Genomic DNA, 15,019 nt, shown 5'->3' with positions numbered 1-15,019 from the left:
AGTTTAGAAAGAAACTAAAGTGTCCGAAGTCCAAGGAAAAAGCCGCTTCTCACGAAAAATCAGCTAATCGATTTGCATATCATCGTTCGTTAATCCGCCATTCTTTATTGTTTTAATGATTTACTTCGGATGGTATGCAGTGGCGACTATGTACGTCGTCCATGCATATGATCTCTGGAGCTAGCTAAATAATTTTTGACTCGTCAGCCACCGATTTATATATTATAAATTTTAAATTGATTTTGGCATTAAAATATTTTCAATTCTTACTGTTAAATTAAAAATAAAAGTTTCACTTTTTAATTCCAAATGTATTTTTAAAACAAAATGTTGGTTCTTAAATATAATGAATTTTTTACGAAATTATACTTTAAAGTTTTAATGCCAAAATCGGATTTAAAATTTAATTTAAAAAAATGAAAATTAAAATTTTTATCAAAGATGTTGGGACTAAAAATTTAAAATCTAATTCTTAATTCAAAGTTTGTGAATAAAAAAACTCGCAACCCCGTAAATAACTATTCAGAGGAAAGAAGTTTACTCCTTCGTGTGTTTTTGGCATAATTACGATGTATATATATATGTAGTTTCCCAAAACAATCATTAAATATTTGCACAAGAAACTATAATTTTGTTGTTCCAAAAATTATTATTCGATTACTAATTTACCATACATTTTTTCTATGCACATATATTACACATTTCAAGAGACTCTTTACAATAAACATACATAGCTATTCACACATACATAAGCACATACGTATGTATGTTAATATGCAACTGCCCTTATTTAACCAACTCATACTCATAATGTGTTGTCTTTGTTATGAAATTCAAGTCAATTACAGCCACAAATCTTCACGATATTTGCCATTTCCTTTAAATAATTTTAACTCTTGAGACGCTTCATCGAGTGTTATATGTTTAACTTGTACCAAACATTCCATAATTGCTTTTTCTATTGACTTCGATATCGATCCACCATCAGCACAGATGTATAGCACAGTATTTTCTTGCATCAAAAACTCTACAAATTCGCTTGCATGAGCCAATAATTGTTCCTGAACATAGTGAAAGGAGGCACTCAGCACACGGGAAAAACTCTCAAAGTAGCGTTGTAGCACTCCAGCTTCTTTATATGCTAATATACGTTCTCTGCATGGTAGGTGCGTTTCATTGATGGCACCTGCAAAAAGCCATGTATCGCCTAACGTTTTAAATGTTGCATTCGCAAGTAGTTGTTCCTTTAGTTCTAGAAAACCTAAAAAAGGTGCTAAGGCTGTGCCTACACCGATTAGAATGTGATTTCTTTCGTTGGCTTCTTGTGAGGTAAAACGAAATTGATTTGGTAGTCGTGCATACATTGTAATTTTTGGCAACTCTGAAGGATTCGCAGTGTTGAGTAAAGATGTCGCCAGATTGTTTAACATATCTGTTGTAACACCAGGTTTTTCCGGGAGTATTGAGAAGATAAGTTTCAAATCATTCCCAACAGGACTATTCGCTATTGAGTAGGGACGAGGCAATAAGCGCGGTAGATGCTCAATAAGTACTTCTAATGTAGGTTTACAGGAAGGACATAATTCAAGCAATTCGAGAAGTTTAAGGCCACGTTCTAAAATCAGTTCGTTGTAGTAACTGCTACCTTCCTTTGAGGATAAAGTGCATAGAAAGGCGCGTTCATCATTATTTTCACAACAATTGGCTAAAACATTAAGGAATTGTTTTTTCGGTATGGCATGTATGTTTAAGCAATCACGTAATAATCGATATGGTTTGCAATGAGTTGGAATGTATGTTGGCAGTTTTGCAGTTTTTTTGCTGCACTTTGTAGAAATCAGCAGTTGGAATATATCTTCAATGTTGTTTGTAAGCTGCATGTGTTTCAGCAGTAATTGCACATCTTTTATGTTGTTGATTGGTAGTATGCCAATTGTATCACCAGGTTGAAAATAGTCTTCGGCTGTTTGCTAAGGTAAATCAAATGAAATCATTAGTTTAAAATATGTACACAATAATATTTACATATGATACCATATCAAGCGTTATTTCCAATATCCGCTTTCCTTTTAATTCATCGTCAGCTTCGGCCAAGATCTGTGCTGCTTTAATAGGTACTTGCATTGGCACAGCTCCTGTTCTGCTAAACGGCCAAACTAGTTCAGTACATCGGAGCTGTGAATGTTTAAACGTGAGCTTGAGGAAAATTTTTGCCATTAATACATATATAAGAACTTGTATATACATATGTATATTGCTTCATTACTAACCTTGTTTTCAACAATGCCGTCCACAAAGACAACCGAGTAAATGGGATCCGACAGCTTTGGAGGCACATATTTTTCTAAAATATAGTCTTTGATATTAAGGATATCAAAACCGGAAGCAGTGGAATCACTTGGACACACCATATTTCGAATATGTTTTGAAGGCATCAGCTGTTAATAAAAAGGAGAGAGCGAAATATATCGATTTATTAAGAAATCATTCGAATTTTCAATCGATATGCACGGTAGTGTTTTTTCATCAGCAAAAAATTCGCAATATAAAATGATTTAGATATTTTTAAATCTCTGCTTTAATGTGAGCACTTGTACAGATAGCAGCCAACTTAAGTATTATTCACTACCACAGAAATATACACATAGTATAAATAAATACAAAACCTTAATTTTGTCGTTATATATATTTAATAAAATGTATATTTTAAATTGTACATAACTGAATGAAAGGCTATGCTATTTTCTATTGCGTGCAATGTTGGCTGTGCCGCGTTAATGAAATGTGGTAATAGAAGTAAATAATATTTTTTGTTAAGGTGGCAGCATGTTATGGATTTGTCAGATGTTTTTGTTATTCTATTTCTTTCTGTGGTAAGACATTTCTGAATAATTCAAAGTTTTAGTTCATTGAGTTACATTTTCTAAAACTATTAACATAAATTAACAATGTCCGGATTTACTGACGCAAAAGATAGTGATGATGAATTTCACGACGCACTCGCTGAGGTGCCTGGTGTTAAAGAAACAAATATATGCTCAGAAATCGTTGCGAATGAAGTCAGCAATGCAAAGAGTAATTCGTCACACCTCAAAACTAATGAAGAAATCATTGAAGAAATAACACGCCAGCAGGAGGATCTCAAACTTCCTGATGATGATGAGGAAAATGACGATGGAGAAAAGAAATCAGAAAAAATTGATAGTGACGAGGTATCAAAAATGTTTTGCGATGATATTGATATTGAAGAGTTGCAAAATCGAGAAAAGACCATGAGCTCTGAAGAATTGCAGCAAAACAAAGAAGAATCAGATCGAATGAAATTAGAAGCAAACGAGCTGTTCAAGACAGGTGAGGCACTAAAAGCAGTTGAAATATACACAAATGCTCTGCAGATTTGTCCCACAACCTATACCAAAGAGCGTGCCATATTGTATGGCAACCGGGCTGCTGCTAAAATTAATTTGGACTCGAAAAAATCAGCTTTAGACGACTGCACAAAAGCTATTGAGTTATGGCCGGATTATGTACGCGCACTTATGAGGTTAGTATTACTTTGTCTTAATATTGTTTTTGTAAAAAATTTTATATTTAACCAATATTAAACTAAATAATTTTTAATTGAAAGGCGTGCAAAGTTGTGTGAAAACGAAGATCGCTTGGAAGACGCATTGGCGGATTATAAACGTGTATGTGAGTTAGAACCAAGTCAAAGAGAAGCGCGGGAAGCTGTCTCACGACTACCGGAACAAATTAATGAACGTAATGAGCGTTTGAAAACCGAGATGCTCTCCAAATTAAAAGATCTTGGTAATATGTTCCTTAAACCATTCGGTTTATCTACGGAGAATTTCCAGATGCAGCAAGATCCCAGCACAGGCTCTTATTCCGTGAATTTTCAACAAAACCCTAGATAGTTCATGTTTATGCTCTTGGTACTAAACTAGCTTCAATTATATTTAAAAAATATATATTTTGTAAGCCGTTAACATAAGAATATTACTGTTTAAATTAAACGTAAATAAATTGTAATTAAAATTTTAAAGTTTTAATTAAGTGATACAAATATTACGGCTCGTTTTCTAAAAAAAAAAATAAAATATTCTATTAAAATTCTATATTATATACTTTAATATTTTATGACTTTGCAGTAAAATTTGGTTTTATAAAGCAATACGTATACAATACGTGTGTACTTACATATATGTATAATATATAACATGTAAATGCGTAGTCATTATAAGTTCATAAGTGTTTGTTATGAGGCCAGTGGGTGAAATGGTCGTTACTGTTATTGTTTTTTTGTGGTAGCACAAACGATGCTGCTAATGCACTACTGCACCCAGTTCACGCACTGCGTCGCCACTACAGGTTAAGTAGACCGCGACTGTCGTTGGGACGGGCAACGAAAAAAACAGTCAAGAGTCGGTAGCTACGATCCAAGAAACCAGGTTAATCAGCCGCTCAGATTTTCTGAGTTGTGAACGTTTCAATGCTAAAAGGAGCGAGATAATGGTGCAACATTTTCTCATCGATGGCGATATCGATGACAGTGAAAGTCAGTGCATAGCTATTCAGACAGGCTTTGTCGGGCTAGAAATACTTATTATATGCAGCTCTCCTGTTATATGATGTCCAACAGGATATCACCCGAACATACATAGGTAGCGAATTTAACACGCAAGGCGATCTTTAGCATTTGGGGATGTCAAATGATCGTAGGGGGATGGAGCTGGCGGAACAGATAGTCGATTCGACTTTCTGCACAATGAACGACGAAGTCTTATGGGCTCGTCTGATATTACAATGCTGTTTTTGTTGTTGTAACGGTTATCTAGTCGGACATTACAATCGCTAGTGGTGGTTTGATAAATAGCATAACGGGGCGACCTATGATACCCCTCGCTTCAGACCATTTGCCCATAATTATCTCGATGGAGAAACCCCCGCACTTTATTTCTGTGGGCAACCACACCTTCATTAACTTTAACAAAGCTAACTGGATCGGCTGTAGACAATTTACCGAAAGCACATTCACGCCTACCTATTTGTGCGAACGTAATCGTTGGTAAACGTCAATTCCGCAAGGTGATCGCTGTTGCAACCGATCGATTCATTTTGGCTAGAAGAATCGCGGAACCCCGCTCCAATTTCTCAGCCGAAGTAGCTGTTTTAGCTAATGAGCGCGACATGTCATGCCGATTTCTGTGGTTCCCCAATAATTTCAATTCGGAGATTCGGCAAATGGTTAACATAAGCGAACGACATTGGTAGAGCACCTAAAGTCTTGTAACTTCTCCACCGGTGTGAGTAAGTTTTGGAGTACTGTCAGGGTCTTGTTTATTCCGAGGAGATATGATGACGGAGTCAGTTCACACTGCACGCTTCAACAGACAACGATGTATTACTCGACGACTGCGCCAAATGCCAAAAGACTGCGCGCCACTTACTTATAACAATGAGGAGGTTCGGAGTGTTATCAACAAGGCTAAATCTTTCAAATCCATTGGCGCACACGGAATAAACTCGCTGATGCTAAAGCACCTAGGCTCGTTGGTAATAAGCTTCCTAACCAATGTCCTGAACTCGTCGCTGATCACTTTTCAGATAACTGAAGTGTGCAAAATTAGAAGAGTGGTCCCACTACTAGAAACTCGTCTTATCGCTCTATAATTCTCCTCTCTCTAAAAGTGAAGACACTAGAGGCCTTGCTACTCCTGATATTCACTCACCATCTGAGTCCAGCAGGCCACCAGCATGCCTTACGAAAAGTGGACAACACCACCACAGCATTTAGCGTCATAAACGCCCGGAGAGTTCAGGGCCTGAACCAAAAGCTACCCTGTGAAAGCACCATTCTCGGGGCGTTGGACTTGTTCAAAGGTTTTGACACAGACAAACATACAACGCTACTCGAGGACATTGAAGGCAGAGGAGATGGACTATGAACTACCACAGCGGTAGGCAACCTTCCGTACTGTTACGAGATAAAAATTAAATTGAGAAGAATTAAACAGGGGATCCCGAAAGATTGTTTCCTCTACATTTAGAAACTCCCTCAACCAGTAGCGAGAATTTCCATCATTTCGTATGCTGATCATTGTACGATATTGACGACGGGCAATGCCCCTTTATATCTTCGATCAAACACTTACACAGCGACGCCCATATGATTCCTATTAAGAAACGAACTTCTCTCTATGCAGTTTCTGTCTTCGCAGAAACCATCCCTGCAGTCGTCTGCTTGAAGAGGAGCCATCTCTTAGGAACATCAAGAGGTCTTTCCTTGACTAGGTCGATGACATCAAACAGTACGTCGACCGGATTTCGGACACAACTCACTTCAGACACTCATTGACCGCCATTCGTACTCGGAGTCAAACCACCACCCAATGCAAACGACGAGCTCGAGTTGCTGCGGAGAGAGTGACCTTGTGCAATTTCGTTCTGGATACTGAGCAGGTTGAACTCCCACTTGTACAGAATGACTTTAACCACCTCTTGGCATGTTTAGAAAAGCTTACTCATATAACACCCCTCTCCCTATGGTACGGCCCCGACGAAACGGCACGTTTCCTGAACCTACCCTTAGATGACTTCGAACTTTGAACATTGCCACCCAGACGGGGGTTAGATAATCGTTATAACAACAAAAGCACTGTTCAGTAAATTCCCACGGCAGCCGGTTTTACGTGAACGGACTTTATCCGATCTTCGAATTGTACGAGACACTTTAATTTCTCTACGAAAAAAAATTCTTAGTTTTCAAACATTGTTATAACACACTGTGTTCTAAGATATAAGTAACGTACAATCAGTTTCTATGTTATGAAATGTTACTGTTAAGGAAGCCTGTAGTTATCGACAAATATGCATTGTGCAAGTCGTAAAATATTAATTAACCAACCATGGTATCACGTACATAGTTAATTCTTGCAGAAACTTAAATAATGTAATAGCTTGTTGCTATGATCAATAAATTTTATGGTCGATGTTATAAACATGATATCCATATAATCAATATACCAATAAATGCATATGTGCTTTTATGGGTTTATAATCTTTTTAGCCGTATATGGTATAAGTATATTTGGAAAAATTTTAAATTATCTGGAGTAGAAGTACTACCATATGTAGTTATTAGACGATTTTTAGTCTCACTTTTGCAGAAAAGCTATGTATGTACATTTATGATAAAAAGTACCTGATATCATAAGGCTACAAAAATAATCAGGTAAATGATACCTGTGACTGAGTTTTTAACTGTTGGAAATTTTTCACGGATTAGTGAATTTCCGTACATAAGGCTATCATGCAGAGTAATGTTCTTTACTGGATACTGTAACTAGTCTTTACATTCTAATTTATAAGAGAGCAAATATGCTCTTACTTCCTACGTTAGCGCTTAATTCCTCTAGTTTCTTATTTCTTGTGTTTGAAGTTATTTGCACTTTTCGCAGTAATAAGGTTAATTCAAGTACATCAAGGCCTATTTTTATGATTTTTTCGAAATTTCAATTTTAAATTTTATGAGCATTTTGAAGGAAAAACGCGATTTTTCGCGAAAAAATCATTTAATTTGTTGCTGTGTAATGAAAAATATTAAAAAATTAAAAAACAAAATGCTCTTCAACGTTAAAAAATACAGTAGTTTTGAAATTATAAGGGGCACCGACTTTGAAACCATGAATTGTATGGAAAATGCTTTATTGGTTAGAAATCTGATGTAAAACGATTCTTAAGATACATATAATACAATAATTTAAGTCAAAACAAAAATCGAAAAAACTTGTAAGCCCTACTTCTTTCTTAAACGGAAACAAAGTTCATTTTTCATTTACATAAATGTATGTACATAATGTATATGTACATACATATATTAGGGCGTATCCAAAGTTTTCCCAAGCATTTTTCCATAAAATGCTTGCATATAAAAAAAAATGTATAAATTAATTCACATGAAAAAAATTAAAATTTCACCATAACCAACTGTAATGAAAAGCTCATTTAATAAATAAAAAAGATAGTATTATTAAAAGTTCATACTTATTTGCACTTTATGTGTGTATGTGGTGCGTCTGTATATATACACTTATACATATATAGGTAAGTGCAAATGGACATATAATAAAGTATGCATCTTCGCACACTTTACATAAATAAATATGCATCATTTTAATTTTAGCTTGAAATATGTACTATATACATATATTGCTGCTCTTGATTAGATTACAAAGCGATGTTCTGTCTACTATATCTACCTTTGTATATATGAACCTTTTCAATAATAATTTGGCATTGTCCAATTCTCATTCTTGTATTCTTCATTCATATACTGCCGGCGCGCATAAATACTTACATACATGTATGTACATAAATCTACTCATATGTATGTGTCCGCTTACTTATCTGTATATGCATGAGTATATGGATTTTTATTATGACTATAATATTGTAAGAAATAAATCACAGCTATATTTGTGATATATAAATACGATTCAGTGGAATTATTACAGACTATTGTCATAGAAACGTATACATAAATGTATGTACATATATAATATAGTATGAAATTTTATATACAAAATATATGTATATATACGAATATTTTTGTATTTATCTGTATTAAAAAATTAATTTATAATTAAATTAATTAGTCATCAGATCAACACTTTTAATCAAGAGCTACATATTTATGTGCATATGCATATGTATGTACTTTTTAATATATTGCGTCTATGGAACAATTCTGTTTTAGTTAATTTTCTTTTTTCAAACAAAAAAAAACGAAACAGTTTTGCGTTTCTTGTGCGACAAATGAACCATACAAAATATTTTTGTAAAATTTGCGCTTGGTGGCAACGCAAAAAAATATAAATGTCGCCGCAATTGTTGTTGTTCAAATTGGCATTTGCCGGCATTCAGCCGCTGCTGCCGAGAACATACAACAACAAACTGCTTCGCGTTCTCTGCTGCTGTCTGATATAAAAGCGGAGCTCCAATTGCGCCGACATCTGTCATCAAGTGTCGTCCACTGATATTGTGTGAGTGCTCCAGTTATTTTAGTTTTTTCAAGTTTAAAGTAAAACTTAATTAAATCGTCAAAAATGGCCGTTTGGGAAGGAAAGAAATACAAATTGGAAAAGAGTGAAAACTTTGATGAGTACATGAAGGAGTTGGGTGAGTTTCATATATTAGTGGTGTTGTTTATACCGTTAAAATCGAAGCAATGTCCGTTGAGAAATCCTCGCCTGTACAATTTAATAAATCAACATACTATGTACATATATGTATATATTTAAAAACTAAATTTTTTGTAATGATTCATATGTACATACATATATCTGGAAAAATGCTAAGAAAGCACAAACGGACATGCCTATATAGTGGTGGTTAATATGGCACCGGTGGCGTGATTTTCAGGAGTTTTACGTATGTATGTACATAAGAAGGAATTTTGCATATACACATTTAAACACATGTGGCCTACAGTAAAATTTAACGCATTGCTGTAAAAAGAAAATCGATTTTTTTTTTTTTTGCATTCCACATTTCTATTGGTCTGCTAAAAAGTCAGCATCTTTTTCTTCAGCTCTATGGGTACAGCCAAAAGCCGGCTTCTATTTCGCGTATAACTAAACCGGTTTTAAGCTTTCTGCCAAAAATGCCGGTACATAAATTTGCGGTAGTAAAGAGAAATAAAAAAAAAATCGAGAGAAGATTACGATTCAGTTCTTTAGAGACAACAAAAGGTATACAATTGATATGTGTTGTTTTCTGCATTTATTTGTTGGCACCGGCGGCAAAAGTACAAAGTGCAAGCGTACATATGTAGGTATGTATAGTCAAAGAAAAGTTGAACTTCGAACTGAAAGTTATATGAATGGGAGATAAAAATACATGCGTTAAATGAAATGGATAAAAATTTATATACAACCATAAATATACATACATACTTATGTATGTTTGTACACTTATGAACATACACATTTTCTTTATACACATTTTATATTTCCTTAATTACCAAACAGCTTAACTATGTATAACTTGTTTTTTTTAGTATAAAATAAATTAGTAAATAAAACAATTATACTGAAAGTTTGAAGCTGAAAATTACTAATTTAAAAAGAAATTGTTTGACAGGAAAAACACATAAAATTTTTACTTCGACTGTTTGTATTTATTGAATTTGCGTTTAGTAGTGCATTACAATATACTACATACACTCTTAAAAATATATTGTAAGGGTAATCTACATTTCTCAAAGAAAAAAGGAATACTCAAACTCAAATGCTGAAGTACTAATTGTAAATTAATTTATAAGTACCTGTGTATATATGTATGTACATACATATGTACTTTATATACATACATTTCTACATGCGTGTGGTATCAGTTTGCAAGTTCTTATGACAACCTCATACACATACGCTGTGTCAGAATTTAGTTTTTGTATTCTGAAATGTAAAATTATATGGATATTTGTAAATATGTGTCTTTAATGACATTTAAACGATTTATATTTTTTTAAAAACAATAATCTGAAGTCATAAATTCCCCTAGTAGGTATTTGTATTGCGTGATCAATGACATTATGAAAATATGTGAATACATATACATATCTTTACCAAATAAGAGGCATATATGGAAGCATACATACATCGAAGCTTTACTCAGTATAAGTTTAAAATGAATAAAAAACCGTGTTTGTTTAATTACTTTTGCAATTTGTATGACATTTTGTATGAGATGTATTTAAAAACATTTAGTGAATTTGAAGTGTTTACTGGCTACAAGTGTTTATTCAAATATATGTATGTATGTATGTATGTAGTTGCTGAAATTGGATGCAAAGGCTTTTGTTTTTATTAGTAATAGTGTGACCACCAAAGACAGCAAATTGTTCGGTATTAACAATGTGTACATATTTTTTCACGCTGCCTATTATTAAATATATTTATTTATATTTTAGGCAAAGTGTATATTTGCAATGAATACATGTATGTATACATATATGTACATACATATGTACAGTTATATTTTATTATTGAACATTTGTTTTTTATGGTGCGAAAGCGAGAGTCTTATCAGCAAAATAATGACACAGCCGGCCGGGCAACGTTCAGATATTCCCACTGAAGTATACATAAATTTGCGTTAATTTATGCACTTAAATATGCATAATAAATATAAGTGTATTGCTTTCTAATGCACAATCTTGATTTAAAGCATTGGTACTAGACTCTTATCACCTGTATTCAATTGACTTTTCGACTTTGATCTGCAATGTGATAAATGTAGTTTTAAAATTAGCTCGCTCAACATTTATTACACATCTAAACATTATCTTTTACTAACGTAAAGTACAAGATATAATGAATTTTTTTTTTTACTTCCTATTGAGAATTGTATTTTTCTCTGGACATATGTATAGACAAACCAATTTCACTAGATGATTGTTCATAATACATACTATACAAATGCAAACAAATAATTGCTACTTTTTTGTATTTTTATCTATATATGTACATATACATATTTATATACTTATTCTTAAATATCTGCAATTTAATCTGAGAAATATTTCGTTAAGTGCATGCCAAGCCCCCAGTTAAGCTATATACATACCAAATATGTACATATGTACATACATACATGCTTGCGAGTTGGCGAAACGAAATGTTCGTTCTATGTACACACTCTGGTGGCGTATGGTGTGGCAGTATCTTATGTCAAGCGAGTTCAATTTAATTTACATATTTTATAAATTATCTGCCTGTTAGCACGTATGCATATGAAGAACTGTGTGCATTTCTTGAGTTTTTGTGCAGGCGCATTTACAATAAATTGCCGTTTTAAGTTACGGGATCATGTGGTACAATTAAATTAAGAGTTCCTATTATGTCTGCTTTTTTACTTTACCTGTTAGTTTATGGGATTTATAACTTATTAATGCGTACTTAAGAAAACGTCCATCAATTGATATTGCCACTGATATGTTTAATTAAAAGCTGCTCATATGTATGAATATTACAATCATAACCTCTTAAAATATATGTATGTAAATATTGCAAAAACCATGCAATCTATTGTCACTGCTTTATCGAAGTGGTTGTGATTCGTGACGTTAGCCTTACTAAAGGACGGGGATTATTTAAAAATTGAATTTTTGAAATATGTTCAAAATATTTTTTTAAAATTTTTTTTGACCAATGATTTATTAAAAAATGTGAAATTTTAACTTCGAAGCTAGAATACCCTTCACAAATAAAAAAGTTTCCTTACAAGAATTTGATTCTTGTACCCTGTTCAGGGTATAAAAAGGGAGCAACCCATAGAATGCGCCTACATATTTACAAATGCGTATTATCGCATCCTAAATAAGGTCTCAAACATCTTAATTTGATCACATACATACATACATATATGTGAATGTATATTTCAATTGAAATCGAAATTCCGCGCCATTTTCACTCAATTATTTCTCGTTTAATGCAACAAGTGCACATATGTATCTGCATACATACATTCACATGTACTTGTACTTCTTGATACTGTGGGACAATATGTACTACGTATACGTAACGTATATACATACATATATGTATGTATGTATATACATATGAGCATATACATAAGTATACTAAAACTGTACGTATGAGCCTGACACTCGCCCTTTTCTCTAAAGTGGTTTTTGTAGTTTTATGCGTTTATTCGTGATGATTACGTATAATTGAATTTGATTTGATCGCTTTGAACTTTAACGCAGCCAATTTTGGGTTAATTTTATTATTGTATAACAATATGTAGGTAGGTATGTATATACAAACATGGATATTGGAATAATAATAATGAAAGTTGCATGCTACTTAGTTAAATGATAAGTGAACAAAGCTCTTGGAGGCAGAATACCATTTATAATTAAAGAATAAGCGAAACTTATTATTTTTTTCAATGTGTTGTGTATCAATTAACACTACTATCAAATTTCTTTGAATGCACATAGTTACATATGCACGCAAGTACTCCCATTACACATATACTACAATGTAAAGTAGTGAAATTGATCTACATAAATTTTGCCGCAACCACAATGTAGTATTTGAATATGCCAACACCTTCACCTTGAATTGCAATCAATACAAATTGAATATTTACATAAATATCGCGGTGAATTAATTTTACCTTTCGTCGTATATTACAGGTGTCGGTATGGTTATGCGTAAAATGGGCAATAGCGTCAGTCCCACCGTTGAGTTGAAAAAGGATGGTGAGACCTACACTTTCACCACCACCTCAACCTTCAAGACATCGTCGATCAACTTCAAGCTGGGCCAGGAATTCGATGAAGAGACACTGGATGGTCGTAAAGTGAAGAGCGTCATTACTTTGGAGGGCAACAAACTGGTGCAGGAACAGAAGGGTGACAAACCTTCAACCATTATTCGTGAATTCACAGACTCCGAACTGGTGACTGTAAGTTTTGCTAAAGCTTTAATAAATATAATTTTCACCAATAAAACTAATGTTTGCCTCTTCTTCCCATAGACCCTTACTATTAATGGCGTCAAATCCGTCAGATTGTACAAGGCTGTATAAATCCACTGTTCAAAGACCATAGCAACAAATAGTTAAATTAATAATGCCACATCTTGCGATAATTAAGAATTGAAATACTAAATATCATGCGTAATATTTTGCACTTTGTATGACAACGTATGCATACATCAAGATATATTTTTGGTTTTTGTGTATTCCAATTTTTTTTGGACTGAAAGTTTTTAATTTTTCTAATGCATAACTGTAACTAAATTATGAGTTTGTTATTGAATAACAATTACCAAATTTTTGTACCGTTAAGCATTTAAAGAATGTTAACTATTTTTTTTCTAATACATTTTAATGTATTTATATTTGAATTCAGAAATTGTATTACTGCTAAGCATTTAAGCACAAAACTTACGATAATAAAACGTGAGTAAATTTTTGCATTAAAATAAATTTTATTAAAAGAAAAAATGTTTATCTTAATGAAAATAAAAAAAACCAAAGGGTAATGGGAAAGAGTTTATGCATTTTAGAATTCATTGTATTCGTTAATAGGTAACATGTTTTCGAACATTTCATTGACTATACCCTGAACAGACGAGTTCAATTCCGAGTGAATGTCTGTCGGTCCGTCCGTCTGGGCAAAAGATAATGTCTGTAAAAATTAAGATATGAAACTTAACTAATGAAATTTGGTAGATGTGCTCCTTGGCTAAAAAGGGATGAAGTGTTCTTAGATGGGTATAATTTGACCACCGCCCAAAATATAACAAAACGTTAAATTTCACACCTAGGATGATACAAGAGGTCTTTATAAGAACCGAAATCAAAATTGAATGATGGGCGTGGTACCGCCCACATTTCGGTGAAGACACATAGCTCAGGTCTTACTTGACCCGTATCCTCTGTTCAATAATTTCTTTCGGCCTATGTGTGAGTTATTTTAATAAAATTGCGTGAGGTTGTTTTTCTTATAACGATGTATCTTTGTGCTTAAAATGGATAAAATGGGGTAAAGACTTGCCTCGGACCCCATATAAGTAACTTACAAACAATGTGCACATGAAGGTATTACCCTGGCGTTGATGCAGGCAAGTTGTAAGAGTATGAAATAGTCGGTTGCATCAAGTTCACTTAGCTCTTCCTTACTTGTTGAGATATCGATTTGAAATTTTGCCCACGCTCTTTTCGTGTTAAAACAATCTTTTCATTTGTTGGAGCCGCCGATATCGGTTAACTGTAGCATATAGATAAATACAATTTGAACGATCAACTACATGTCCTGGTACTATCATAATTGAGGATATTAAATTATTAACAGTTAATATGTTATTCGCTACCATTGTCGTTACTGTTACGTTACGTCTTCAGCAATAAGTTTCAAGAATTTAATTGAATTTACCGAAATCGATTCTCTTAACCGATTTCTATCGATTTTAACAACAAATATTTTTTTGTTACAAATTTAGGC

At 33.5% G+C, this 15,019-nt stretch overlaps 3 protein-coding genes across 5 annotated transcripts; 2 read left to right on the top strand and 1 right to left on the bottom strand.

Moving 5' to 3' along the window:
• Positions 1-629: 629 nt before the first annotated feature.
• On the bottom strand, positions 630-2,461 carry LOC126750753 (methionine synthase reductase). 3 transcript variants are annotated; one of them, XM_050460471.1, is made up of 3 exons: positions 2,271-2,461; positions 2,026-2,175; positions 630-1,970 (listed from the first exon to the last, which is right to left on the bottom strand). In XM_050460471.1, exons 1-3 carry the CDS (start codon positions 2,433-2,435, stop codon positions 843-845), a joined length of 1,443 nt encoding a protein of 480 aa, XP_050316428.1. In that variant the 5' UTR covers positions 2,436-2,461; the 3' UTR covers positions 630-842. The 3 variants fall into 3 exon arrangements, with proteins under 3 accessions (XP_050316428.1, XP_050316426.1, XP_050316427.1); XM_050460469.1 differs by having other exon boundaries at positions 2,026-2,196; positions 2,271-2,460; XM_050460470.1 differs by having other exon boundaries at positions 2,035-2,196; positions 2,271-2,460.
• Positions 2,462-2,856: 395 nt separating this feature from the next.
• On the top strand, positions 2,857-4,118 carry LOC126750762 (tetratricopeptide repeat protein 1). The gene is made up of 2 exons (XM_050460489.1): positions 2,857-3,544; positions 3,629-4,118. The coding sequence occupies exons 1-2, from the start codon at positions 2,949-2,951 to the stop codon at positions 3,915-3,917; spliced, it is 885 nt and encodes a 294-aa protein (XP_050316446.1). The 5' UTR covers positions 2,857-2,948; the 3' UTR covers positions 3,918-4,118.
• Positions 4,119-9,010: 4,892 nt separating this feature from the next.
• On the top strand, positions 9,011-13,785 carry LOC126750780 (probable fatty acid-binding protein). Its single transcript, XM_050460510.1, has 3 exons — positions 9,011-9,180; positions 13,205-13,476; positions 13,549-13,785. Exons 1-3 carry the CDS (start codon positions 9,108-9,110, stop codon positions 13,597-13,599), a joined length of 396 nt encoding a protein of 131 aa, XP_050316467.1. The 5' UTR covers positions 9,011-9,107; the 3' UTR covers positions 13,600-13,785.
• Positions 13,786-15,019: the final 1,234 nt, after the last annotated feature.

Source organism: Bactrocera neohumeralis, chromosome 2 (assembly GCF_024586455.1).
Source record: "Bactrocera neohumeralis isolate Rockhampton chromosome 2, APGP_CSIRO_Bneo_wtdbg2-racon-allhic-juicebox.fasta_v2, whole genome shotgun sequence".
Taxonomy (NCBI): Eukaryota; Metazoa; Arthropoda; class Insecta; order Diptera; family Tephritidae; genus Bactrocera; species Bactrocera neohumeralis.
Note: the sequence above shows the minus strand (reverse complement) of the source record. Positions and strands in the feature narration are given on the sequence as shown.

Bases quoted from the DNA above. Each gene is read 5' to 3' on its own strand.
- LOC126750753 (XM_050460469.1), bottom strand. From the start codon at position 2,435: ATGCCTTCAAAACATATTCGAAATATGGTGTGTCCAAGTGATTCCACT. The intron at 2,197-2,270 runs GTTAGTAATGAA...ATTTTCCTCAAG, and splicing joins ACGGCATTGTTGAAAACAAG to CTCACGTTTAAACATTCACA. The intron at 1,971-2,025 runs GTAAATATTATT...GATTTACCTTAG, and splicing joins CGCTTGATATGGTATCATAT to CAAACAGCCGAAGACTATTT.
- LOC126750762 (XM_050460489.1), top strand. From the start codon at position 2,949: ATGTCCGGATTTACTGACGCAAAAGATAGTGATGATGAATTTCACGAC. The intron at 3,545-3,628 runs GTTAGTATTACT...TTTAATTGAAAG, and splicing joins TATGTACGCGCACTTATGAG to GCGTGCAAAGTTGTGTGAAA.
- LOC126750780 (XM_050460510.1), top strand. From the start codon at position 9,108: ATGGCCGTTTGGGAAGGAAAGAAATACAAATTGGAAAAGAGTGAAAAC. The intron at 9,181-13,204 runs GTGAGTTTCATA...CGTATATTACAG, and splicing joins TGAGTACATGAAGGAGTTGG to GTGTCGGTATGGTTATGCGT. The intron at 13,477-13,548 runs GTAAGTTTTGCT...TTCTTCCCATAG, and splicing joins CAGACTCCGAACTGGTGACT to ACCCTTACTATTAATGGCGT.